Consider the following 27105-nt stretch of genomic DNA (forward strand, 5'->3'; position numbering starts at 1 on the left):
TTCCTTACAAAGGATGCAAAAAGAAGTTTGGATACAGGTTTCTTTTTATTATTTTGTGTACAAAAAGAATAGTTTCAGAATAATCATTATTGAAAACTGTTATATAGTTAAGGAATAAAAGGGAAAGAAGTTCGCTTTGAACATACTAATCAGAACACCAGAACCTTGCTTTAAATTTTGCTGAGATAAAAAAAAAAAATTCACACGCTGGGTGTGTACATTGTCTTGTGTTCTTGACAGGTAGTTTGGCAGAGTGTAGCAAGCTATAAAAAAAAAGTGGGGGTCCTCCAAATCCACCCCCAAATTAGAAAAAACACTCACTTTTTTCTGTAAGATATCATTTATGTGTAAACCAATGAAACATCCAAACGTCCTAACTGGCTAATTTCACATGATGAGATAATGTGGTACAGCTACTGGAACCATACTGTAGAAAGATTGCAAAGGCTTCAGAAACATGAAAAATAATTACGTATTTTAAGAAACTTACTTCTCTTTCAACTTGCATAAACACTTTTGAAGCACACGTATTAGCAAGTTGGTAGTCAAATTGGGAGTAAGCACTTTCACCGTGCTCACTGGGCATATCAGACTTGGGAACAACTGTTTTTGTAGGTCAGTAGATGAGCTACCTTCTAAGAACTGACAGTAAATGGGATTATAACTGTTTCCTTTCGACAGCTGAGTACTTCACCTCCTTTGTTAGAGTTGTCAGCTCATGGGTCTGATGCTGAATCAGCAGTAGGGGTGAGAGCTGTGCCCTCAGTCCTCTCCCCATGTCGCCATGGTGACAAAAAAGCACTATCCAGAAGCTTTCGTTTTGCTGTGTTTTGATCCATAATGACCAATTTTAAGTATTTCAATTTTTTTAAAGAAAGAAATAATTTCGACAATGTCAGTATTTTACTAATATTGACAGGAATTTCTTCTTATGATCTTAAATTATTCATATATTTGTTCATTAATCTAACAAAATGTAAACAAGAAATTTTACTAGTATTGAGGATACATACATGTGTCATATATATCATACATATATATTTTATGGTACTTATTTCTATGACTAAATCATACAGTTATTTTGTAGTTTATATGTTTTTTAGTTTAGTTTGAAGTACCAAGTTTATATATTTCTAATTTCTGAATTTTTTTTGGTAACTGATAATTTTGTTTATGTACCAAAAAGAAAAATGCAGAAATAAACTCTACAGAATATGTTGTAATATATAACTTCAAAGAAGAGTGTGTATAGTAAAAGGCCATATATAGTGGCCCAAGATCTTTAGACCTTAGAATGGATAGTTACCCCAAAAGAGTGCATTTTGGGTTGGGAAGTCTTGGCCACATTTTAAGTTGCTTTTTGTTTTTAATCAAGAAATTGAAATAGAGTTGTAGAAAGACAGTGTTTTATTATAATTTACATGAAAATAATTAGCTGTCAGTCTTAGTTACTGTTTTATTGCTCTGAAGAGATACTATAACCAAGCAACTTATGAAAGAGTTTATTGGGGCTTACAGTATCAGAGGCTGAGTCCATGACCAGTGTGGCAGGCAGACAGGCGGGCTACTGCTGTAGCAGTAGCTGGGGGCACACATACAGAGAGAGCGCTAGCTGGGAATGAATAGCTCAGAGCCTGCCTGGAGTGCCAAGCCTCCTCCAACAAGGTCACACCTCCTAATCCTTCTCAAACAGACCCAAATGGGAACCAAACATTCAAATATGTTAGATATGGGGGCCCTTCGCATTCACATCACCACTCTGGCAATTGATTTTTATTCCTTGGGTGGGAAGTTAATATTAAATTAGTGATTATCTGGAAGTTGTGTGACTCTACTGTGTGGTTCTAGTATGTAATAGTTATGTCATCTTTTCTTTTGGGGGAGAGGGAGGGCTTGGGAATTGGACTTTCAGTCTCACGCATGCAAGGCAAACCCACCAACATTAAGCTACACAGTCCCAGCCCTCAGACAGTCGTTAAGATGTTATTTTTAGGCTGCTTGAAAATGTTTACTATCTCACAACACGATCTTCAAGTATGAGGTAATGTAGAAAATTATAGTTCAGTGTGGCTAATTTAGGAGATGAAAATTATCTGACTTTGAGAAACTGGTCTAGATTGAAGGCTAAGCAGTCAAAGGATTTCAGTATTCACGTGAGTTCAAGTTGTCTAGAGCATTGTCCGTGGCACGTGTTCTCTGATATGCATCCAACTCGGTGTGTGTGTTGATTTGGACAGGTTGGCTCAAAGCTGATCTCTTGTCACAAGCTGGTACTGGCTTGTGTGATCCCCTACTTCAGAGCCATGTTTCTTTCCGAAATGTCCGAAGCCAAGCAGGCACTAATTGAGATCCGAGACTTTGATGGCGATGCCGTGGAGGACTTGGTGAAGTTTGTCTACTCTTCACGGCTCACTTTGACAGTAGACAATGTCCAGCCTCTGCTGTATGCAGCGTGTATTCTGCAGGTTGAACTGGTGGCCAGAGCTTGTTGTGAGTACATGAAGTTGCATTTTCATCCCTCCAACTGCCTGGCAGTGCGAGCCTTTGCGGAGAGCCACAACCGGATAGACCTGATGGACATGGCGGACCAGTATGCCTGTGAGCACTTTACTGAGGTGGTGGAGTGCGAAGACTTCGTGAGCGTGTCCCCGCAGCACCTCCACAAGCTCCTCTCCTCCAGTGACCTCAACATTGACAGCGAGAAGCAGGTCTACAGTGCCGCCATCAAGTGGCTTCTTGCCAATCCGCAGCATCATCCTAAATGGCTGGACGAGACACTTGCACAGGTAGGACTCAGGTAGGACTGTGTGTGTGCCATTGCTGCATGGTGATGTCACTTGTCTGAAGGAGTGTAAAACTTGGGAGTTAAGTCTTCACAGCCTGGGCAATTTCTACACTGATACATCTGATCATTACGTAAAAAGCTTAAATATTTAAAATATTCATATGAGGTGGATAGTGTTTCTGTTAGTTGAAAATGGCTCTAGGAAAACAGCCATTTATAACTTATTGTATAATGGAGTTTCCAAGGTTTAATAAATCACTTTTCTAATGACAGTATAGTTATTCCTAATGACTGTAGACCTCCTCTGGAAAGAACCAAATGGCATAACCTTGCATGTTAACATTTATTTTTTAACCTCGGAAATGTGTTTGTTATGATTGTTGATGCTGTTAACTGTTGTCAGAGTGGGCATCTTGGATAAGCAACTGGGAAACGGGCCTTCCGGGGTCTGCACCCTGTGTTCCCCTTCCTTTCTGTTTCCTCCTGTCCTCCCTCCTTCCTCTTTCTCTTGTTTACTTACTGAGAAGTGATGCTCCTCAGAGAGAAGTAGTTCCATTTACTTACTTTTCTGAAATGAATGCCTTGTTCCGTTTTCTGATTGGCAAAAGCATTGGATGGGTAGGGTTTACTTCAGTGGCTAGAATGCTTGTCTGCCACACCTAAAGCCCAGGGGGGTGGGTCCTCAGCATAGCATAAGCCAGGCATGGTGACATGTGCAGCCAGGCACGGTGACACATGCCTGCAATTGCAGAGCTTAGGGATAAAGGTTGGCCGGAGTTGGAAAGCATCCTTAGCTACATAACAAGTTTGAGACCAGCCTCAGCTGCATAAAAATCTGCCGCAAAACAAAATGAAACAACTAAAAACATTGGATAATTAACCCAATTTGATGTTATTTGCAGACAGGGTCTATCCCAGACTAGCCTGATACTCTATAACTCAGGCTGGCCCCAAGTTTTCAATTTTTACATATTAGCCTCTCAGATTCTGGGCTTACAGACATGAGTCACTATGCTTAGTTATGACCAAATTTAATAAAAAATTTAATAGTGTTATTAAGATCTTCACATATTAAGAACAAGTTACTTACATTTTTGCTCAAGTGTGAGATTGTAATAGGATTTTTAAAGCAAGAGAGTAACAGTTACTTTCAACTTCTAATTTATTTCCTGAACACTTTTTTTGTTTGGTAATGTTTTTATGAGGCTGGGCATTGAACCCAGGGGCTTTGCCTGTGAAGGACAAAGGACCTACCATGAAGTCATAGCCAAAGTCCTGAGATACGTGAGTCGGTATTATCTATTCTTTTACTATTTAAGTTTTGTGTTACAACTGTTCATGACCTTAGGTCCGTCTGCCATTATTGCCAGTTGATTTTCTTATGGGTGTCGTGGCAAAAGAACAGATTGTCAAGCAGAACCTGAAATGCAGAGATCTGTTGGATGAAGCAAGAAATTATCACCTCCATTTGAGCAGTAAACCAGTTCCTGACTTTGAATATACAGTTCGGACTACCCCAAGGAAGCATACTGCTGGTAATGTATTCATTTTATCAACTCCCCAGAAAGGGTATTTGGCATATCTGAGGGTTACTGGTTATGTATGCCCAAGTGTAATAGTCAGACAATTAGTGTCTGATTATCTTAAGCTGATAACGGGTCAGTAGGTGTATGTGTGTATTCATGATTCTTAATGTGCATCATTTAGTTTTACTAATACCAATTTTGAGATAGTTTTGATGTTTGGTTTTATAAGAATCTCACTGTAGCCCAGGCTGTCCTCAGACTCATGGCCGGGCTTCTGCCTCCTGTATGCTCGATCATAGTCATGTGCCTGGCTTCAGTAAGCCAATTGCTAAAAAAGGAATTTACATCCTACAAAATCTGAAGCAGTAGCTTTCTTTCGAGCTCTCCCTGATTCTTTAGGCAGAATTGGTGCTGTTGGTGCCTTTGAGTACTGTGTTGGCATTTGTTAGGATGTTGCTTTACAACTGTGTATTGACATGTCTTGAGCTTGACATGTTTCCTCAGAAATGACTGTAGATCTTTAAGCTTGTATTTATAGTGCAAGCATTCAGCTTGATCACATTACCCATTTCAGTATCTGTCATTGTGTTTCACTAGATCAAAAGAAAACCATAAACCATACCTAACATTTGTATGAAGGGCTGTGCTAAGCTTTTAGAACTGAAGGCTCTTACGTTTAAGGAGATTGTAGCTTCTCATTGAGCAATACTATTTTGGACTGTATTTCTCCAAGAAAATAGTTCAAGTTCCAATGTGTGTGTGTGTGTGTCCCCGCATGCATGTGTGCAGGTATGTGTGCATGTATGTGTGTGTGTGTGCTCGGGTATAGCCATGTGCATGTTCTCTTTAGATGGGCTGTCATGCAACTCAGTCTAACCTTGAAGTCCCCATGTAACCCAAGTGTCCTGGAAATCCCCGTGTAACCCAGGGTGACCTTGAACCCATGATCTTTCTGTCTCCCCCTCCCAAGTGCTGAGATTCAGGTATGTACTGTGCCTGCATCACTTTTATTTCTGTATATGGGGGACAAGAGAAGATAAGCAAGAGGAATCCAGTATAGAGGTTTCCTCTACACTGTTACCAAGGAGTGCCGTGTGGGGTGGCTGACAACCACAGAAGGCTTGCTTGAGTATGAGCAAGCACATCTGCTCTGAGGATGTTCTTCTAAACAGTTCGCCATGAAAAAGACTTAAGTCACTTAATTCTTTTTATGTTAGTAAATAGAATTACAGGTTTTTTTATTTTATATTTTATTTACATTTAAGATGCCATCCCTTTTCCACATTTCCCCTCCCTAGAACATCCCTGTCCCATGCCCCCCCTTTCCTTTTTGCTTTTATATGATTTTTTAAAAATGTTAATCAAAGGATTTATAAGTTTGATAATGCTCAATCAGAAGCGTAACCCAATACCCAGCCTAGATATAAAAACTATCTTTGACTGGTGGAGACCTGTGAACATCTGCCTCCATGCCCCCTCTCTCTTTCTCTCTCTCATCACCTAGCTTCTCCTCTTCTTCATCTTCTCTCCTTACTCCATCTCTTCCTCTCAGTACTCCTTCCCACTTAGCTCCTCCTACATATCACTCTTCCTGTTAAAGTAGAACTTTTCTCTCAAAATACAATTAGAGCATACTTATTCCTAATTGTACCAGTGAGGTACAAGATAGTCCTAATACCCAGCCCATCATTCTGTTGACTAACCAGAACCTCTGTCATCTCTTCTAACTAAAACACTTACTTTTGATCTTGGCTTTTTGGCTTTAGAATGAATGTCAGCTGAAAACCATCTACTCAGATCTTTTCTTTCAAAGTAAATAGCCAGGATTGGCTATGAGACTATAGGTCTTCAACCCCATCAGAAATCCAGAATGACTGAGTTAACTGAAGTTATGGGAAGCACTAAGCATAGCTTCTAAAACTTAGCCAATTTATAGAGACCACTGAACACCTGAAAAGCCCCTATACTACCAAACGTTGGAGCATCAAATCTTCAGCCTTCTGGCCCAGAATCATCTGACAGACCTTAGTGATGCAGGATTATTAAGGGCTGATTACTCTGTCTAGGCAGATATAATCAGTCGACTATTCTGCATGTGTGTCTTTTTCTGGACAGTAATTTGTCTGTAGATGGAGAGAGGCAATTCTTGCCTAGTGGCTGTCACCGCACAACTGGAGTATCTCCAAGGATGCTCAATTTCTTCTTAGAATCCACGACAGGAAGCTGTCAGGAGCAGACAGGTCTCTAATCAAAATGAACATTAATATATAAATATTTGTAGCGTCAGTTCTATGGACTTCAGTCCTCTCACTAAGTTCTTCATTGGGAAACCCCTGATCATATCAGTGGTTAACTGTAAGCATCATCCTCTGAGTGTGTTAGTCTTTGGTAGACCTCTAAGGAGACAGCTATATCATGTTCCTCACATTATGCACTTCCAGCCATCCACAACAATTAGGTGGCTGTACATGGGGTGAATACCCAGGTGGAATGGTCTCCTGATGGCCCCTCCTTCAGTTTCTGTTCCATGTTTTGTTTCCCTATTTGCTCCCTTGAGCATTTTTGTTTCTCGTTCTAAGTAGAACTGACGCATCCCCTCTTGGTCTTCCTTCTTCATGAGCTTCATGTGGTCTGTGGGTTGAGTCTTCACTAATCCAAGCTTTTGGGCTAACATCCGTGGAGATATGTTTATGTAACTATCTTCTTTTGGGGTTTTTGGAAGATTACTTTCTTGCTTTTTCTAGGTTGTAGTTTCCCTCCTTGTGTTGGAGTTTTCCACCAATTATTCTTTGAAGTGCTGGATTTGTGTTGAGATACTGTGTAAATTTGGATTTGTCATGGAATATTTTGGTTTCTCCATCAATAATGATTGAGAGTTTTGCTGGATATAGTAGTCTGGGCTGGCATTTGTGTTCTCTTAGGGTCTGTATGATATTGGTCCAGGATCTTCTGGCTTTTATGGTCTCTGGTGAGAAGTCTGGTGTAATTCTTATAGGTCTGCCTTTATATGTTACTTTGCCTTTTTCCCTTACTGCTTTTAGTATTTTTTCTTTGTTTTGTACATTTGATGTTTTGACTATTATATGGCGGGAAGTATTTCTTTTCTGGTCTAAACTATTTGGAGTTGTGTAGGCTTCTTGTATATTTATGAACATCTCTTTCTTTAGGTTAGGGAAGTTTTCCTCTATAATTTTGTTGAGGATATTTACTGGTCCTTTAAGTTGGGAGTCTTCCCCCTCATCTATACCTATTATCCTTAGGTTTGGCCTTCTCATTGTGTCTTGGATTTCTTGTATATTTTGGGTTAGTAGCTTTTTGTATTTTGCATTTTCTTTGACAATTGTGTCAATGTTTTCCATGGTATCTTTTGCACATGAGATTCTCTCTTCCATCTCTTGTATTCTGTTGGTGATACTTGTGTCTATGACTCCTGATCTTTTTTTAGGTTTTCTATCTCCAGGGTATTGTCCCTTTGTGATTTCTTTATTGTTTCTACTTCCATTTTTAGATCCTGCATGGTTCTGTTTAATTCCTTTTACCCGTTTGGTTGCATTTTCTTGCAATTCCTTAAGGGATTTTTGTGTTTCCTCTTTAAGGGTTTCTATCTGTCTACCAGTGCTCTCCTTAAGTTCTCTGAGAGTGTTATTTATGTCTTTCTTAAATCCCTCTATCATCATCATGAGAAGTGATTTTAATTCTGATTCCTGCTTTTCTGGTGTGATGGGGTGTTCAGGGCTTGCTCTGATGGGGGAGCTGGTTTCTGATGATGCCATGTAACTTTGGTTTCTGTTGCTTACGTTCTTGCTCTTGCCTTTTGCCATCTGGTTAACTCTAGTGCTGCCTGTACTTGCTGTCTCTGACTGAAGCCTGTCTTTCCAGTTATCTAGCTTGTGTCTGATCTCCTAGGGGTCCAGATGTCTCTGTGATCTTTTCCAGCTGCACTGATTACAGTGGTACCTCTAGGATGCCTCAGGATATGGTGCCTCCAAGGTAGTAGTCCAGCTAGGTGTCTGCTGTTCTGGGTGCAGTGTTTCCTCTAGAATATCTCAGGATATGTTGTCTGAAGCTCTGAGTTCATTTGTTCCTCTGTGGATCTGGATTGAGTGGACCTTCCAGTATGTCTCGGGTGGAATCCAGGGTCCACACAACAGCAGACCTGGCAGAGGTCTGATCCAGGCCTCAGATCTGAGAACTAGTTTCTAAGACACTGTCCAAGTTAGAGCACCTGGGATCCCTGCTTCCTCTGGGTTCTTGGAGGTTGGGGGCAGAGCTGCCACCCAAGATCGGCTCAGTGCTCTGAATTACAGGTTTTAATCACAGCCAGGCAGCGCTTTCATTTATGCCTTTAATCCCAGCACTTGTTTTTAGGCAGAGGCAGGTGGGTTTTATCTTGTGAGTTTGATGCTAGCCTAGACTACATGGCCACTTCAGGCCAACCTTGTCTTTAAAAAAATTTTTTTTTCTGTTGTAGAATTCTGTTTTTGTGAATCTTGTCTCATGAATTTGAAATATTTAATTAAATTCTTTAAGTTCACCATTTTCTCTGCTTATTTGTGGTTGAGGATGAAACCTAGCACTTTGTGTATACCAGGCAAGTGTTCTTCAAACCCATATTTAAATTCCACATCTCAGCAGCCTAGATTCGTGCCAGAACATACTAGACATTCATATACTTGCTCTCACACAGTCAGAAGAACTTATAGAGTAGGTTTTTTCCTGCTTCTTCTTTTTTTTTTTTTTTTTTTTTAAGATTTATTTTATGTATGAGTACATTGTGGCTGTCCTCAGACACACCAGAAGAGGGGATCTTGTTACAGATGGTTGTGAGCCACTGTGTGGTTGTTGGAAATTGAACTCAGGACCTCTGGAAGAGCAGTGTGTGCTCTTAACCACTGAGCCATCTCTCCAACCCATAGAGTAGGTTTTAACAAAAGAGCCAGCCATTTATCACATAGATGGTTTTAGGGAAGAAAAGACTAAGAGTTAGGCTAACGTTGTCCAAACTACACAGAAACAACAGAGAAAAAGATTTGCATGCTGATACTTTTGCCTCCATTTTAGTTTTCTTTTTTCTTTCATAGCTTGTTTGAAGGTGACCTGTGTAGCTTTCACTTAGAGAAAATATCATCAAAGAATACAGGTACATTCTGGGATTCCGATTGTACCACTGCCAGTATATAAGACTGGCCTTTATTATAAACTTGACTATGTGATCTTTTAGGACTCCTAACTTTTATCTTCTCTGATTCAAAGATTTGAATTAGTGGGAAGGGGAGTACAGGGGGAAATTAGTTCCATGGTCGCTCAGCAGACATTAAATGCTGACTGTGTTGCAGGCTCTGGGATAGGGTTAGAAATGCAGACACACAGCCTGTGGACTTGGTCTTGTCTAGGGGAAAAGACAGACAAATTCTGCAGAGTATTGCAGGTGCTTTGCTGTGACCACCAAGTGTGGGGTGAAAAGGGTTGGTCAAGATCGGGTCAGAAGCCTGTGTCTTCCAGCCTCAAGATCTGGATCACAGGTGTGCCCTCCATTTCTGGATTGTAGTTCATTCCAGATATAGTCAAGTTGACAACCAGGAATAGCCATCACAATACTGTGACACAGTTGGTTTAACACTAAGCTAAAGAGGGGAGGATAGGTGAATCGTGAGAACAAAGAGACCTGGATGTTCCAGATGCCAAAGTAAGAGGTTTTCCAAACAAGTGAACCATGTATCCAGTGCTGGGCTTGTATTCAGTAGAGAGGCAATTAGAGGTTGGTTGGTGTAGACTGCTCCCCCATGGTGGAGACAGAGGTCTTCTATACAAATACGCTTGTCATTTCTCCTAAATAAATAATAATAAAAAAAGGATTATTGATTCTGTTATGACTTAAGCCAGGACACTTGTAGTGAGGATTTAAAAGGTTAGGCAACTGTTGACTCGGATTCTTTGAAAAGTTCAAGGGGGCAGAAAGGGAATTAGGTTAGATTTCGTAACTCAACCTCTTTTTAAAAAAACATTACTCAGAAATTTGATTATCAGTTTCCACACTAATTGAGAATAAAGCTTTAAAAGCTGTGATTCTGATCTTCACCTTGTGACTTTCCCTCTAGGTGTGCTGTTTTGTGTGGGTGGTCGTGGTGGATCTGGTGACCCCTTTCGTAGTATTGAATGCTATTCTATCAACAAAAACAGCTGGTTCTTCGGACCAGAGATGAACAGCCGCAGGCGACACGTGGGTGTGATCTCTGTGGAAGGTGGGTCTGCTGCTGCCAAAGGTCATACCACAGAACTGCTGTTTTTCTTAATAGCATGAACTTTGACATTCTCTTTCTAGAATGATGGCTAAATAACTTAGCATGTTGGTATGTAAATTAGCATATTGGTATATAAATTAAAAAATGAACGCCAGGGGAAAGTGAAATTCTTGTGGCTGGGCATGGTGGCACATACTTATAATCCCAGCACTTGAAGACCAAGGATTTTAGTTCCAGGACAGCCTGAGCTACGTGACAAGACCCTATTTCATATCTCCAAGGGCTAGAAGTGAGTCTCACAGGCAGATTTCATTTATGTATGAAATATGCTGGGATCAATTGTAGTAAATATTTTAGTTCTAAATCAGTTTTGGTTTTTATTAATATTTTTTCTAGAGACAGTTTATAGACCCTTTGTACCTGAGGCTGACCTTGAACTCCTGATCCTCCTGCTTCTGCCTCTCAAGAGCTAGGACTATAGGCGTGCACCACCACATCCGGTTTATGCAGTGCTGAGAATTGACTTGAGCTTCCTGTGTGAGAGGCAAGAACTCTGCCAGCTCCTAAATTGCTTTTTTATATATTGTAAAAAGTTTTTTTTTATGTGTATGACTATTTGCCTGCATGTATATATGTGCACCATGTGTGTACCTGGTTCAAGCAAAGGGCAGCAGATGGCAGCAGATCTACTGGAACTGGAGTTCCGGACAGTTCGAGCCTCCGTGAGCCTCTGTGTACATGCTGTTGGGTCCTTTATAAGAGCACCAAGCACTTTTAACTGTTTTGCTGTTTCTTCTGCCTCTGTATTTCCAAAAACATCTGTCCTCTTATAAAACAAGGAAAAGGTGACTCTTAAAATCTTTCTAGCATTTTCTCTATGGTTCTGAAATTAATTTTTAGTAATGATTTAAAAATCCGTAACTATACAGTATAGGAAAATGCTGAGAATATAGTTTGATGAGAGAACATAGTCTTCTTCACTTTCTATATTTCTGTTTTATTCAGAAAAAGACTGATCATTTTGTGTCAACAGTTTCATACTTTCTTTATAATTTGCTATTAGCCTTTTTTTCCATTTTATTGGCCTGTTTTGAAGGCAGAATTAATGATTTCATTTACTATTTAATAAAAAGTAAAACCCAAGAAGTCAGCATTTGAAAGCACTTAAATAGCTTTATGCACAGGCTTGTTTGGTGGAAGCTTCCACTGATTTTTCACTTACTACAGTGACATGAATTCAGTATTGAACAAAAACAATGTTAAAAGTTAATTTATTCTGACATTCTAGTTATAAATTGCTTACATGTAAATAGCATGAGTATCACTCTAAGGAATCAGATAAAAGATGTCTGTGTTTGCAGGGAAAGTGTATGCAGTGGGCGGACATGATGGAAATGAACACCTAGGTAGCATGGAGATGTTTGACCCGCTCACTAATAAATGGATGATGAAGGCATCGATGAACACCAAGAGGTGGGTCAGCGAGCCGATCCTCTGATTGACAGTAAAGAAGGCAGAAACTGAAAAGTCTTAGGTTGAAGGGTTTCTGGCTTTTAGAAACTCAACTCTCCTCAAACCCATTTTGTGAAAGTGTCCAGATCGGTGCTCTGTTACGGTTTTTTATGTGTAAGAATGGCATCATACAGGCACAGAGAGGGAGCTCCGTGGTTAGGATGTGTGATGCCCCTCCAGAGGGTCCAGGTTCTGTTCCCACTCCCACACTGGGCAGCGTACATCCCCTGTAACCCAGCTCCAGCGGATCTAACACCCTCTGTGGATTCTTCCAGCACCCGCTCACACATGTGCACCGTTTAAATGTGCACGCATATGCACGTTTTACAAGTGGTCTCAGTGGCTCACCTTTTGGCTTTGGCCCTATCTTGGTAACCGCATTCTTCCGTAAAAAGCTGCCTTGCTGCTCTTTTTGAAACCCTTCGTTTGAAGCAATGTTAGATTTTTTTTTTTTTTTCAAAAAAGTTGCAAATCTGGTAGCACTCTGTTCACTTTGTTTAATTGTATTTAAATTCCTTTTCATTCATTTTGTATGTGGCGAGGAGAAGGGAGCTGCATGTGTGGCAGAAGTCAGTCTCTCCTTCCACCCTGCTCAGACTCAGGTCATCAGGGTCAGTGGTGAGTGCCTGTACCTCCCGAGCCACCTCACCAGTCCTTGGTAGTTTGCTCTGTTGTGTTGAGACAGGATCTCATGTCACCGTGGCAGGTCTCACACTTACTATCCAAAAAACCATAGAGTGACAGGTATGGAGGATCCTCAGAGGAGGAGCACATTGTTGCTTCTGCCACAGAGTTGCTGCCAGTGTCTCACAGGAAGAGCTCAGGGATGCTACAGAAACCCTCCACAGCTATAGAGCAGCCCTCTACAGTGAAGAATTACCTGGGTTGGACTGGCGCCATACCAAAGCAGAGAGTACACCTTGCCGTGTGCCCTTCCCCCAAGCTCTTTGTGTGTTAACATCTCAGGGTTACAGTCCTGTCAGAGATACAGACAGCCTCAGTACAGACGGTACTGCCAACTTCTGCAGTTTCTCTTTACAGATTGGATGGATGGATGGATGGTCGGTTGGTTGGATGGTCGGTTGGTTGGTGGTTTTGTGTGTATGCATGCAAGTGCCCACTGAGGCCAGAGAGGGCATCAGATCCCACGGAGTGAGACTTAGGTGTCTATGAGTGGGTTACCAGGAATTAAGCCTCAATCCTCTGCAATAGCAGCAAGTGCATCTGACCACTGAGCCATCCCTCCAGCCTCTCCTCACACATACTTAGGTTTTTAACTGGTTTTACGTACCTCCTTTATTGGCTGTATAATTTGATACTGTATGAAGAGAAATTGAAACAGGTCTGACAATATTCCTGACTTTAGTGGAAATGCATGTAGTATTTCTCTTAACTATTATACTAATTATGACTAAGGCTTATTATTATCTTGTTAAGAAAATAGCTCTCTCAATTTCTGTTTTCTTTACTGATTTTTAGATTAGTGTTAATATATTAATTTTTATCTGTAACAAATTGAACTATATTTTGATTATTTTAGCTTGGATAAAGGGAAGATTTCCCCCCACTCCCCGCCCCAAGGAAAGATTGTTGATTTCATGATTCAGTAAATTTTTATTAGTGATTTGAATGGTAAGTTGCAACATCTTGAGATGAAAGAGCAATTAAAATCATGTCACCAAATCAGGACTCAGAAAGCAGGAGGCTTGGAGGTACAGCTCTGTATACAGTAGGTGCTTAACATGCCAGAGGTCCTGAGCGGAAGGAATCCCAACACCTCAAAGTGACAGCCAGCAGCAGCAACAAAAACAAGCAGACCAAAGATTTTGTCCACAAAACCCCTGAAAAGATGTCAAACAAGTTTACATGTCAAAGCCTGAAACATCAGTTATGCCAGTCTGTGGGGTGGGAGATTGGGTTTTTGGGGTTTGTGTAAATTAGTTGGCATGTGACAGTACGGAGACATGGATCTCAAAGGAAAGGAATAGAGTTTGCAGTACAGTCGTTACAGTCAGAGGAGTGAGGAGAGCTCAAGGGAGGCTACAGTCACGCTGCCCTTCATGCCGTGCTGTACATGTGACTGCAGCTGCACTGCTCACACCGTGCGTTACGCCTGCTCGGTCAGCTTTAGACTTTTCCTTAGGCATGTTCTTTGCAGTTAATGCAAGCTGTCTATATTGAATTACATGTTTACAGTCTGAAAATGTAGCATAGGCAGGGCTGCACAAGAGTTGAAGGGTGTAGACACAGGAATGCTGGCCTAGGCTGTGTTAACAGAGGACCAGCGGGAGACACCAGGAAGGGAGGCACTGTGAGAACAGATGAACGTGGTGTGGCCGCTGGACCAGGACCGTCCATGTTCGCTCCCTGGACCAGGGAGAGGCGAGGCTGAGGCTTCCTTTCCCATCGTTACCAGGGAAATGGGAGGTAGATCCTGAGCCAGCTGTAAGTGAGGGCTCTATCCTCGGAGGACTAAGGCTACTGTAGCAGCTTTAGAATAAATAGCTCAGCTTTGGGTGGATATAATCTGTCCCTTTCTATTGTCCATATAACAATGAATTAACTTCAGTAGGGGCTAAGTCTTCCTTTCAAAGAAAAAAAAATAAATGCCCTCCAGAAATACAGCAGTGTACACAAAGCTTGTGATAGAAATGAGTGTTCTTTTTGTTTTAATGAAACTCTGCAACAGAGTGAATGAACTCATGCATTCAGAACTGAAGTTGGCTTCTTAAACCCACAGCAAACTGTTTTCTTATCAACCCATTGATTTCTGAACTATATAACTGCCTACTTATTAATTGAACACTTAGGATTTCTTTTTTTTTTTTTTTTTTTTTTTTTTTTTTTTTTTTTTTTTTTTTTTTGGTTTTTCGAGACAGGGTTTCTCTGTGTAGTTCTGGCTGTCCTGGAACTCACTCTGTAGACCAGGCTGGCCTCGAACTCAGAAATCTGCCTGCCTCTGCCTCCCAAGTGCACTTAGGATTTCTTTATACTGTTTTGTTGGGTTTTGCATTATTACTCATTCTGAATTTAAAGCTCATGAGTAGAGTTCATTCCTGGTAGATACAAGACCCTGGGCTCAACCCTCACAAAAAAATAAAAGAGGAAAAAAAAAAAAAAAAAAAAAAAAAAAAAAGAGCTTACCTAAGTTTCTAGTAGCCTGTGTAGGCTGTGCTGTACAGTCAAGGGACCAACCTGAACACCAGCTCAGAAACATTAACACATATAAAACTCTGGACACAAGGCATGCCCTTTGATGATTATCCTCAGAAGTGCCTTGCATTGATAAAAAAATTTCTTCTTTTTCCTGAAACAAACTCAGATACCAAAGCATGTTTAATTGTTTCTGTAGGCGAGGAATTGCCCTGGCCTCCTTAGGGGGCCCAATATATGCAATTGGAGGGTTAGATGACAATACATGCTTCAGTGACGTGGAAAGATATGACATCGAGTCTGACCAGTGGAGTACAGTGGCACCAATGAACACTCCCCGTGGAGGCGTCGGCTCTGTGGCTTTAAGCGTAAGTTACACGGTCCCTTCCCATGGAGAGGCACCATGCACAGCCGTGAGCAGCACAGTGGTTCACGTCAGCAGCTGCAGCATTGACTATACTCCAAATTGTTCGTGAAATACTGGTTTTCCTACACTCTGCTCACCTATTAGGACCATGGACAAACCCATCTGAAATCTGTTGCATGTTTTGTTTTCTTCATGTAGAACCATGTTTACGCAGTGGGTGGCAACGATGGAGTAGCCTCCTTATCCAGTGTGGAAAGGTATCACCCGCATCTGGATAAATGGATAGAAGTGAAGGAAATGGGTCAGCGAAGAGCCGGCAACGGGGTTAGTGAGCTTCACGGTTGTTTATATGTTGTTGGTGAGTACATGTTCTCTCTAACTTAATATGTCAAGGCCCATGATGCCAGATGCCAGAAAGCAGCACAGTGACAGCATATTATTACATTTAACCTTCAGTAGGGTCAGTCCTGAGATGTGCTTTTGAATTCTTAAAGTTGACATTAATGCTTGATTTAAATAATAATATTTAAAACTTCTGCCAGGTGTGGTGGCACATGCCTATAATCCCAGCACATGGAGGCAGAAACAGGTGGGTCTCTGTGAGCTTGAGGTCACCCTGCTCTATATACAGTAGGTCCAGGACAGCCTGGGCTACATAGTGAGACCCTGTCTCAAAAAATGAACAAATCCAAAAAGCAAAGCTTAGATTATATCTAAAGTTAGTATAACCTACTTGCATTTAAATGAGATGTATATGTGTAAATGTAGAAACATAAATATCATTTGCTAAAATAAAATTTGAAAGGTCTAATGACTTGTTTTTTTCTTCCATTTTATTTCAAAGCAAATTTTGTTGACAACTTCAAGAAAACCAGTGACTTTTCCATATGATACGTATATGTTAGTCTTTCTATCGCTTTTTGACCGACTAAATAAAGTTAGAGGACTTCTAGAGCTGTGCTCTCAGATTCTTAACATATGAAAGAATAACCTGGACTGATGTGGTACTGGGAGGGAGGCAGCCGGGCTGCGTCTCATGGCAGCTCCTGTGTGGTGCAGCACCCTCTGGTGGGGCCTTCCACGATCGTGAGCCTGGGACGGGAATGCCCAGCTCTCCAGATTGTCTCAGGAGTTAGAGACGGTGGATGTCCAACATAGGAGCTGCTCTGTGGTAATTATTATCTTTCCTCACAGAGAAGGGAGTACTGGGAGAGGTCATTGCATGTGTTATCTAGGAAGTGCATTGCTGGGGTTTTATTACTTACAGTTCTTGGTAGGAGAGTGTGTTATTGGTATTATTGTTTAGATATTGGAAGTAGAAGCAACTCTGACTCTTCCTGTGCTCTTGCCTGGAAAAGAAAAGAAATAACACAGCTCCCCCAGCCTCAGCCATGGCGCAGGAGTCGGCTGTAGAGAGTCACGTCCCTGAACACGCTAGGAGAACCAAAGTTTTTATCGTCTATGGCTGCAGCCTTTCACAGCTCCAAACCACAGGCAGGTCACACTATGTCACGTGTGTAACACTGTGGGCCACAGAGGTGCCAGCATTGCTGCCATTTACCAAGCCTTTGGGTCTTTATAGCTGAAACAGATGTGATAAAAAGGTCAATTGAGATTGAGCATTAGAGCTCAGTAGCAAAGCTTTTGCCTGGCGTGCAGGAGGCCCTGGCTTCAACCCCGAGCACTGAAAGGTACAGCAAACAACCAACAACCTCCGATGTTCAAATCCTCCTTAAAGCAGGATGACAAGGTGGGCACCTTTAACAGCCGCCTGCTTTCTGCCTTGGTTCGTTCTTCATTGTCAAGGACTAATCCTAAGCTAAGGCAGCTTGTGTGGTGGGCAAGTACGTTACCATTGAGCTGTGTTCCCAGCACTGAATTCTTTCTTATTACATAGGGAGAGAAAACACAACCAATAAAAATAAATGCTATAGAGAATGTGACTGCTAAAACCCCATCTTCCTGTTAGCATGAGCAGTGTTACAGTATGAGGGAGAGAATTGATGAGACTGTGATAAGCATTTGCCAAAACTGGTGGATTTTATTTCAATTGCCATAATAAAATTAACCCCATTAGAAGAGTTTTGCTTGATTTTTTTTTTTTAAACTGACCTTATTTTTAAAGAAAGGCTCACAGTAGCAACATCTCTCCATCTCAGGAAAATATGTGGAGTCACCAAAGACACTGCTTGTTCACTTAGAAAGGTCCTGGGAAAAGTGGAGGTCACAGTGACAGACCAGGCATCACTCAGGGATGTGCTAAGTCACACTCTATTAAGAAGCTGTTTCTGTAGACCTCAGGACAGGAAGAAGTCATAGCCCACTGAGTCAGTAACTGTGCTGGCAATAACAGTTTTAAGACGAGCCCTGGGGCAGGAGAGACGGCTCAGCCATTAAGGGCTAGGCTCACAACTAAAAACGTAAGAGCCCTGGAAAGCCCGCACCTCTGTTGGGATGAGCCTCACAGTTTGGTGAAGTTTGGTTGTCAGCCTCCCTGCTACTTTGACAGCACAGAGAGGGAAGCGGGTCTTGCTTCTCAGAATCTTAGGACAGAGTATGAAATGGCTGCTTTCTCCCCATAAAGCCACCTTCTCTTTCACTTCAAGACTTTAAACCCAGACATGGTAGCGTACACCCATAATCCCAGCACTGAGGAGGCTAAGGCAGGGATACACTTTGAAACTCTGTTTTAAAAACCAAGAGCAAAAAGATTCTTAAACCTAGTGTTAAAAGTGCAGTACTGATTAAATAGAGATAAATTATAGAAAATTGTAGTTGGTGGTAGAGAGGTGTTAAGGTAATTTTTTTTCTCTAAATCATTCTAAGATAACTTTAAAAGCTTGAGGGTTTGGTTTTGTTTGTCTTGTTTTGTTTGAGACAGGGTTTTTCTGTAATAACTCACAGGCAGGCTAGCTTCAAACTCACAGAGATCCACAGGTACTATCTCTGCCTCCCAAGTGCTGGGATTAAACGTGTGTACTATCAGCCTGATAAAAGCTTGAGTTTTATAAGATGTTGAGCTGAGATTTAGTTGTCAATGTTTATGAAATGCAGCGCCATGTTTAAATAATTGCTTTTATAGGTGGTTTTGACGATAATTCCCCTCTGAGCTCGGTGGAACGGTATGACCCTCGAAGCAACAAGTGGGATTATGTAGCAGCACTTACCACTCCCAGGGGCGGCGTGGGGATTGCAACAGTGATGGGCAAAATCTTTGCAGTTGGCGGCCACAATGGCAATGCATACCTGAACACAGTGGAGGCATTTGATCCCGTGCTGAATAAGTAAGTATACTGCTTCTCATTAGTGGAATGCTTCCCCTCACAGTAGTAAGGCTGAGTTCTTTATTATCCTCCACTCTCTCTCAGTGGATAGCTGAGACCACAGATAGAAGCAAACTACATCTATAGCTGGGCTTTGCCAGTTTACATGCCTAAGTTCAGTGCCTGTGTTGCCTGCCATTGGGACTCTGTCCTCCTACCTCATCGGCCTCAACAGGAGAGGAGCTATCCGTCCTGCTGCAGCTTGCTATGCCATGTCTGACTGATATCCATGGGAAGCCTGCCCTTTTCTGAAGAGAGAGGGAGGAGGAGTGGAAGGTGGGGGTGTGGGAAGGACTAGGAGAGGCGCAGGGAGGGGAACTGCAATCAGGTTGTAAAAATTAATTAATTAAAAAAAAAGTTCAATGCATGAAGTAGGCACCATAAAGGTTAGCAATTAACTAATGAACTGGAACAGTTAAAGAGAATGCAGAAATAAATTGCCACCATCGCTGCTCTTTCCCTTAGCACCATTATTAGTAAAACAAAGGTTATCTGAGCAAAAGGACCCAATACCATGACAGTTGGTCCAACTCTAAGTGACACACCATTCAGAGGCTGTCCTAGGCAGGCAAAACAGTGTACATCTAAGACCTAAGACATTTCTGGAAATTTCTTTTTTTTTCTTTCTTTCTTTTTTTCTTTTCTTCTTCTTCTTTTTTTTTTTCAAGCCAGGGTTTCTCTCTATAATCCTCGATGTCCTGGAACTCACTCTGTAGACCAGGCTGGCCTTGCACTTAGAAATCTGCCTGCCTCTGCCTCCCAAGTGCTGGGATTAAAGGTGTGCGCCACCACTACCCAGCTGGAAATTTTCATTTAATAGTTTCAGACTGACTTACCATAAATAACTGAACATGTGAAAAACAAACCAAGATAATGGAGAAATATTACGTTATTAATATAAAATTTTGGGATATATTTTCCCCCTCTAGGAACTTGCTGTCTTTTAAAACCAGCCCCATAGTCCTGAGTGTTAACTTTGGTTGGAATCCCTGTGCTCTGTGGTGACAGTCTTGTCCTGTCTTTTCAGATGGGAGCTGGTTGGACCTGTGTCTCACTGCCGAGCTGGTGCCGGTGTGGCCGTGTGTGACTGTTTAACTAGCCAGATCCGAGACGTAGGCCATGGGTCCACTAATGTGGTTGACTGTATGTGACTAAGTCCCAGCAACAAGGACACAATCTCATCTGATGAACAGGAAGACAACAGGCCTTTTGACATGGCCCATTTGACTGTGACTGCAGCTACTGTCTTTGAATGTCAGCTGTTGTAAGTACATCTGTGAACTGATGGGTGACAATTATTAGTTATAAAGTTAAGTGAGCTGTTTCCTGCTTCAGCAAACAGTGGAGCAGGCCGGAAGCAGCCTATCTGTGAACCCATTCTTGTTCTGAGAGATGTTTCATGTAGTGCCAAACCTTAAAATAGTTGTTTATTTTGATGAATAAAATGTAATTTATTGAGTTTTATCTCTTCTTTTTTCCTGAAGAAACTAACTTCAGGCAGTAGGTTTTTTTCCCCAGAGGAGAGATAAGTCTGTTCATCAACCTGAGAACTTGAGGATCATTCTACATGGTGCTGATGAATTTATGTCTTGCTTTTTGTCTCTAGATGGTGACTTTCAGTTCTTGGGTATTTATGAAGTTGGGAAAATGTATGTTTCTGAGACATTCTTGAAACCATATTAGTATCTATAAGAAGGACTTCAATTCTGTTTGGAGTTTTAGAAGTACAGGATTCAGCTGTGCTGGCTTCCTCGCCAAGTATACTTGCCGCCATACTTTTCCCATCTCATGAGAATTTCTTAGTGATGACCATGGATTAGTGTTAGTGCAGCACCCAGTGAACGAGATTGGTATTAGTGTACTGCCCAGTGAAGGACTGAGAGGGATGGAGTCCATGTCCACCTAGGGAGGACAATATGGAGGTTCCTTTAACATTGTTCTTTGGATTAGTCATTGGATTTGAACCCAGGAGCCATTTTCTCTTTACTCTGTCATTTGTCACTGTCCTGGTTTTTCTAATTGTACAAAGCTGAATTTATTTATTATCAGGTCATGAATGCATTTTTACAAATTCCTTTCTGCAGTATAGTTTGATATTTAGTTCAAGTTTGTCATTAATCAATAAAAATATGTTGTTGGTAAAAACAGAAAAAATGGAAACTACTAGTTTTTTCATTGTTTAATGTCCTCCAGTGTTTTTATTGATACTTTATTGAATATTTCTACAAATAATCTGAAGCTTAGCATATTGATAATCTTACTGTGACATAAGAACTCTTAATTGTTTTCTTATGTGTATGTGTGTGTTGTATATGTGTGTGTGTGTCCATGTGCACACATGTTCACATTCTTGTGGAGTCACAGGATTAACATCAAAGTCTCCCTAGACTGCTATCCATCTTACTGAGGCAGACTCTCTCAGTTGAACCCAGAGCTCGCCTATACATCTAGTCTGAATAGTCAGCTTGCCCCAGAGAGTCCCTGTCTCTACTTTCAGAGTCCTAGAGTTACAGGCAGCCTCCTTCACCTGCCTGGCATCACATGTGTGCTGGGGAACTTAACTCTGGCCCAGTACCTACCAGACATATCAAATAATAACAGATTCAATGTTGGCATCTTCATGTTTCATGAAGCAAAATTTGAACTTCCCAAATTGGGCTATTTTTTCCTGTTGTTGAGTGTTTTATATGTATAGTGATCCATGATCACTGTGGTCTCTCTTTCAAGTGAGTGAGTTTAAATAGTCAGCAAATGGGAATAAAATAATAAATAGAAAGTAGCAGGAAGGCAGAAGAGCATCAGACCAGACTCCTACCCCAGCAGAAAGCCCTGGAGAGGCCCTGGACACCCAGATGGTTGGCTGGAACGGCTGACTCATGAAGAGGGGCCCAGGCGGATGTCTTCTCCTGGGTAGGATTTGTCATTGATTGTTCCCACCACAGGCATCTTTACATCATGGGATAAGCAGTAGCCGAGTTCTTGCATTAGGAAGGTCCCTGGAATGACTTCCCTCCGTGTTCAGGACCAGGCTGAACAGCGTCTCACTTGTTCTCCCCGACACAGCATCTTCACTCACTTGGGGTCTGCTGCTCCCCCTTTCTCACGGGGCCAGGGAGCGCAGGAGCAGCCCTTCCCTGGACAAGGGGTCTTGAAAGACACTCTGAGATAAACATCCTTGGCTCTGAAGCAGGAGTGGATGGCAACTTCACCTCCAGAGCCAGCTTCCTAGGGCTGTTAAACAGCACACACAGACTTGCTAGTATAATGTGTACTGTGCAAGCCTGTGAGCAGGCTTAGCCGGACCAGTGCTCTCTAGTCTAGCTGGCTGTATCTCAGCCAACCCTCAAAGCATGTAACCATAACACTTGGCCAACTCGCTCTATCCAGCTGAATGTGGAAAATGGCTTGAAGCGTGGCTGCTGTCCACTTCTCGTCTACTAGATGGCTGGACACTTGTGGTTACTGGTATACATGCTGTATTTATTGTCAGGGCTAAGGATCTTTATCTTATTTGATTGTTAGTTTGGGTATACTCCGTTCTAATCTTTATTAGACAGCAGTCATCTAACATGCCAAGTCTGTATCCTTATACTTGTGATATAGGAGGTACTGATAAAAGAATAGGAAATGAAGGGAATGGTGATGGTCAGAAGCATCACCCAGTGGGCCTGCCAACTGCAGAAGGAAGTACACGGGGTGACTAGGCAGTCTCTTATTGGTGAGGAATGACACACTTTGAGGATGAGTGCGGATGGAGGGCTAAGGGGCTTGGCTGGCGGTGCGTGTGTAGAAATGAGGACGCGGAACACTCAGAGATGACCACTGTTCAGGGCGTCTCTCCAGCCTCAGGTACCATGTGAAGCAGCTCACATGGTAAGGTGAAAAATGTAAATGAGGTCTCCCTCTGGGCTGCCAGGCTGGCCTTGAAACCCAAGTGAAGCACTTGTCCCCACCTTCCATGAAGCCGCGGCTACTCTGCTGAGGCAAAGCTCTTATCTCTTGGCTCCTTTGTGAGGGTCCCCCATTTAGTCATTACAGACACACTTTACTGTACGGACACCCTAAACAAATTAGCATTGTCTTCGACACTCACTAGTTTATATAACTAATGGGTTGTTTTTAATGTGAGAGTAAATGTTTCACTCCGTCTAAGGAGTATAATTCATTGCCTTAATTCCCAGGTGAACTATGAACTTAACAGTGAGTGCTGTCACATGCCTACGTTAAGAGATTGTCGACATTGTACAAAATGTGATAAAACCAAGACTTTTCTTTTTGCTTTTGTTTCTCTATGACTGATATTTAGGATCTAGTTGATGTGTTGGTGAGGGATGTTTCTATGTGTTCTCGGATTATGGCAAATCTGCCTAAGCAAGGAGGGGCACACAGATATGGACAAACTTGAAGTGAGGGGAAACTAACCCAGCAAGCGGCAGGGTGTAGGAATCTATCAGCCAATTACACACTACAGTTGGGAGATGGGAGACTACATGTAAGAGGGAAGAGGAGGAGGACGGTTACTGGAGGTTAGGAAATTAAAGTAGGATTAGACAGGAGAGGGGAGGAATGGATGTGTTAACCAAAACCAAGGATGTAAGGAAAAAGCCTTGTGCAGACCCACTACTCAGCTAACTTTAAAATATAACTGGAAAAGTTTGGAATTGCCCTGCATGGATGGACAATTGTGCTCCAAAATGAAAATCACCCTACAAGGCAAGAGATGCCTCTCTCTGAGGTACTGGCCAGGGAGGTGTGAGAGGCTCCCCAACAACACAGGTGGCCATGGCCTTTGCTTACCCACTAAATGTGGTTTCCTTTAGTTACGTGTATGTGTGCACATGGTGCTTGTCAGGGTATTTCTTCATAGTCACAAGAAACAGGAGACAAGACACTATTATTTGTGACACTCATAAGCCTTACATGGAATGCTTTTAATGTTCACTTTGACATATCTGCAATATTAATCACAAGGGTTTCCTTGGTCTGGGGGGGGAGAGGGAGAGAAAGAGGGAGGGAGAGAATATTCATGGACAAGCTAATGTTTAGTGTAATATTAGTTTATCATAGCAAACTAGCAAGATATTTTCTTTGGCTGTTCATATTGCATATGGCTCTTCCGTGTGTGTGTTTGTGTGTGTGTGTGTGTGTGTGTGTGTGATGTGTACATACACTGAGGTTTTGGTCATTGTTTTAAGCCATGTATGTTAAAATATCTGCCCCCCTTCTCCATTCTGTTACCTGGGATTTCATGATGAGTTGGGGTTTGTATGGTTGCAGTGTGTGGTTAGACCTAGGGGCTTGCTAACTCTCCCATTGAGCCCATCTTCAGCCCTTGATTTTTGAGGCAAGATGGCTGTAGCTGAGGCTGACCTAACTGTGATCCTGCCTCAGGCTCCCAGGTGCCAAGTGACAGGGTGAATACCATGTCCAGCTCTAGGCAGTCTTAGGCTGGTTACTTAAGTATCATTGGTGCATAGGCAGTCTTAGGCTGGTTACTTAAGATTCAGCAGTGCCCAAGAGCTGTTTCAGATCTCCTCTCTTGTACTCACCTGCCGTTGAAGGAGGTAGACCTGTACCAGTTCCAACCAGTTTTATCAAGTTGGCTACTTTAGTGAGTCCTGGAACTCTGCTTCCCTGGCTTGGGGAGTCAGTCCATTGAACGCAGTTCTGAGGGCCTTGGAAGGATTTTGTATCTTCATTGCTTTGGCAGCATTTGGTGTTAAAAGAATTCAGAAGTATTGCCAACATTATCACTAGTGTTCTAGTAATGTTTTCGTTTTTGAGAAGGCATTGCTATGTAGCTTAGGCTGGCCTTGAGTTCAATGAGTAGCTCAGGGTAGCCTTGAACCTACTGTAATCCTCCTGCCTCAGCATTCCCAGAGCTGTAATTAGAGGTGTGCAGCACCACACCAAACTGTCCACGCCCTATCTTAGAAGGTGGTTTTGTTTGCTCTCCATCCATTCTTATTTCCTGATGGTTGATCTGGATGTTTTCTGTGTGCATCTACCCTGCCATGTTGATCTGGAAGTTTTTCATGTGCATCTACAATGCCATTTGTGCCCTTTCTTCCTTGCACAGTTTCTTGGATCCTGACCTTTTTTTGCACATAAAATGTTTCTACCCAGACCATTCTGTGTTTTCCTGAAGTTACTGTGATATGCTGCTGTGCAATCTTCCTTCATGGTTGTCTGTGTGTAAACGCCCTTACTTTACTGCCCTGCCAGGTCCTAGTCTAGGTCACACTTTTTCTGGGGACCCAGGAGTGACTTTCACTGTTAGTGCCTTGTTTCCACTGAGCACTGTCTAGTGCTTCTCTCTGTGCACTCTGCTCCTCCTGCCTCCTGCACGTGTAAGGTCTCTGTCCTGATGCAGTGTTTCATGGTGTGTGTAGACATGACTTTCCTAGAGTGTGTCCTGCTACTACAGTTAGTGCAGTATGTGAGGCATGTTTAGACTCTTCTCTTCTGAGCGCTCCAGCTGTGGGCCATGTCCTTACACTTCTTGTCATGTTATTCCCCCTTTCTTCCTTTCATAGGGAATGTGATGTGATGTGTGCGTGTGTGTGTGCGCGCGCGCGTGTGTGTGTGTGTGTGTGTGTGTGTGTGTGTGCAGGTGTGCATAGCAGGAGAGTGGAGGTCAGAAGATAGCTTGCAGGAGGTGTCTTCACCCACTGAGCCATCTTGCCTGCCCTTGGCTGAATACTTTGATTCTATCTTCTTTAATGCTTGAGGGCATTACACACACATGCACAAGCATACACACACACACACACACACACACACACACACCCTTCAGTAGTTGATAATCCAAGTATCCATTGGCTCGCTTTTCTTCCCAGTGCTATTCTTGCTTTCTCTGTCTGATGATTTTTATTTTGTGAACATGAGAGTAATCTCTAGGCCAAAGGGCAAAACAGACATGGGACATGTGTCTCCTTGTCGCGGCGGCACAGAGTTTATTCTGCAGTCCTTGTGAGACACTGGCTGCTGCCCTCAAGGCAACAAAGGGCCTTCCTGTCTGCTGGACTCCCACTGACCCAGGAAGCACCTCTGCCTTCCTGTGAATGTTGAGGTCTTTCCTTTTCTTGCCCATGCTTCTAAAGAATTGCTGGGGTTTATGTAACTTGATTTTAATTTTTAAGACACTAATATACTGTTGTGCAAAGTGGTTACACCAGCTTATATTCCCACAGAAACACAAGTTCTAGTTCTGCAAATTCCTTCCAACGTCTGGTGTCATCATTACCTTTGATTAAGTTCACTCAACAAGGTGTACAGGGTCACTGTGGTTAATGCCAAATGGTTGCCATCTAGTGTCCATTGTACACTTTACAACTGGGAAACCAGTGAGAAGCCTAACTTCAAAACTGGTTTGTTAAAATTTGTATTTCGTGTTTTTTTTTCTTCTGTTAGCATATTAAGAACAATCTGAGCCCAGGTTTAAAATATTTTTCTCTTTACCACATTATTACCTCAGAAACTAGGTCCGTGACTTTTCTTTTAATTAAAAAGAAAAGTTTATTTGGGCAGGGGTGGGGCACAGGACAGCTTACAGGTTTTCTCCTTCCACCATGTGAAACCCAGAGATATGAACTCAGGTTGTCAGGCTTAGTGGCAAGTGCCCTCACCCAATGAACCATCCCGCCATCCCTGACTCCTCTCTAACACCGGGAGGTACATTAAAGTCAAAACTAAAGGTTGCTACTGATTTCGCCCACCTTCTGCCCAAGGCCTTAGTGTGGTATAAGATTTTACACATGTGAAGTGGCTGAAGCCTGAGGACCCACATTTCAGAAGAGGCATCTGAACTAGTGTCCTGAATTATAGGAGTGCAGGAAGCACCAGGGTATCTTCAGGTAAAACTTAAATGTCATCTGGGGCAGCTGTAAAGTTTAGGAGACCCAGTGTCAGCTACCACAGGCTCCTGGGCCCTGGGGGAAGAACAACCAGCAGTTGAGTGGGTAGCCTCAGGAAATGAGAGAAGGAAATTAACAAGTAAGAGCCTACCTTGTGCTTTGAAGGATATCACACTGTAATGGCAAAGTGAAATATGAGCTCAGGAAGTACCCGGAAGCACTTGTGTCACATGTGTGTGTAAACTGTCTTCAGATACAGGTATAAATACTGACAAGGACCCTCAGGCCCTAGCATTCCCCTGGACAGCCTAGAGCTCCTGGACTCATGGGAGGCCACTTTC

General features: G+C 42.3%; 1 protein-coding gene across 5 annotated transcripts in view; it reads left to right on the forward strand.

The window, feature by feature from the left end:
• The window catches only part of Klhl8 (kelch like family member 8), a 44585-nt gene extending 24219 nt beyond the window's left edge, over positions 1 to 20366 (forward strand). For 4 of the 5 annotated variants that reach the window (XM_076926329.1, XM_076926330.1, XM_076926332.1 and 1 more), the window contains 8 exons: positions 2238 to 2786; positions 4134 to 4320; positions 10410 to 10553; positions 11915 to 12026; positions 15418 to 15586; positions 15784 to 15943; positions 18668 to 18869; positions 19936 to 20366. In XM_076926329.1, coding sequence (XP_076782444.1) covers positions 2238 to 2786; positions 4134 to 4320; positions 10410 to 10553; positions 11915 to 12026; positions 15418 to 15586; positions 15784 to 15943; positions 18668 to 18869; positions 19936 to 20059 — 1647 coding nt within the window. In that variant the 3' untranslated portion in view covers positions 20060 to 20366. The remainder of the gene's footprint in view (positions 1 to 2237; positions 2787 to 4133; positions 4321 to 10409; positions 10554 to 11914; positions 12027 to 15417; positions 15587 to 15783; positions 15944 to 18667; positions 18870 to 19935) is intronic. The other variant, XM_076926331.1, reaches the window with a different exon arrangement.
• The last annotated feature ends 6739 nt before the right edge of the window (positions 20367 to 27105 follow it).

This window comes from Arvicanthis niloticus, chromosome 27 (assembly GCF_011762505.2).
Source record: "Arvicanthis niloticus isolate mArvNil1 chromosome 27, mArvNil1.pat.X, whole genome shotgun sequence".
Classification (NCBI taxonomy): domain Eukaryota; kingdom Metazoa; phylum Chordata; class Mammalia; order Rodentia; family Muridae; genus Arvicanthis; species Arvicanthis niloticus.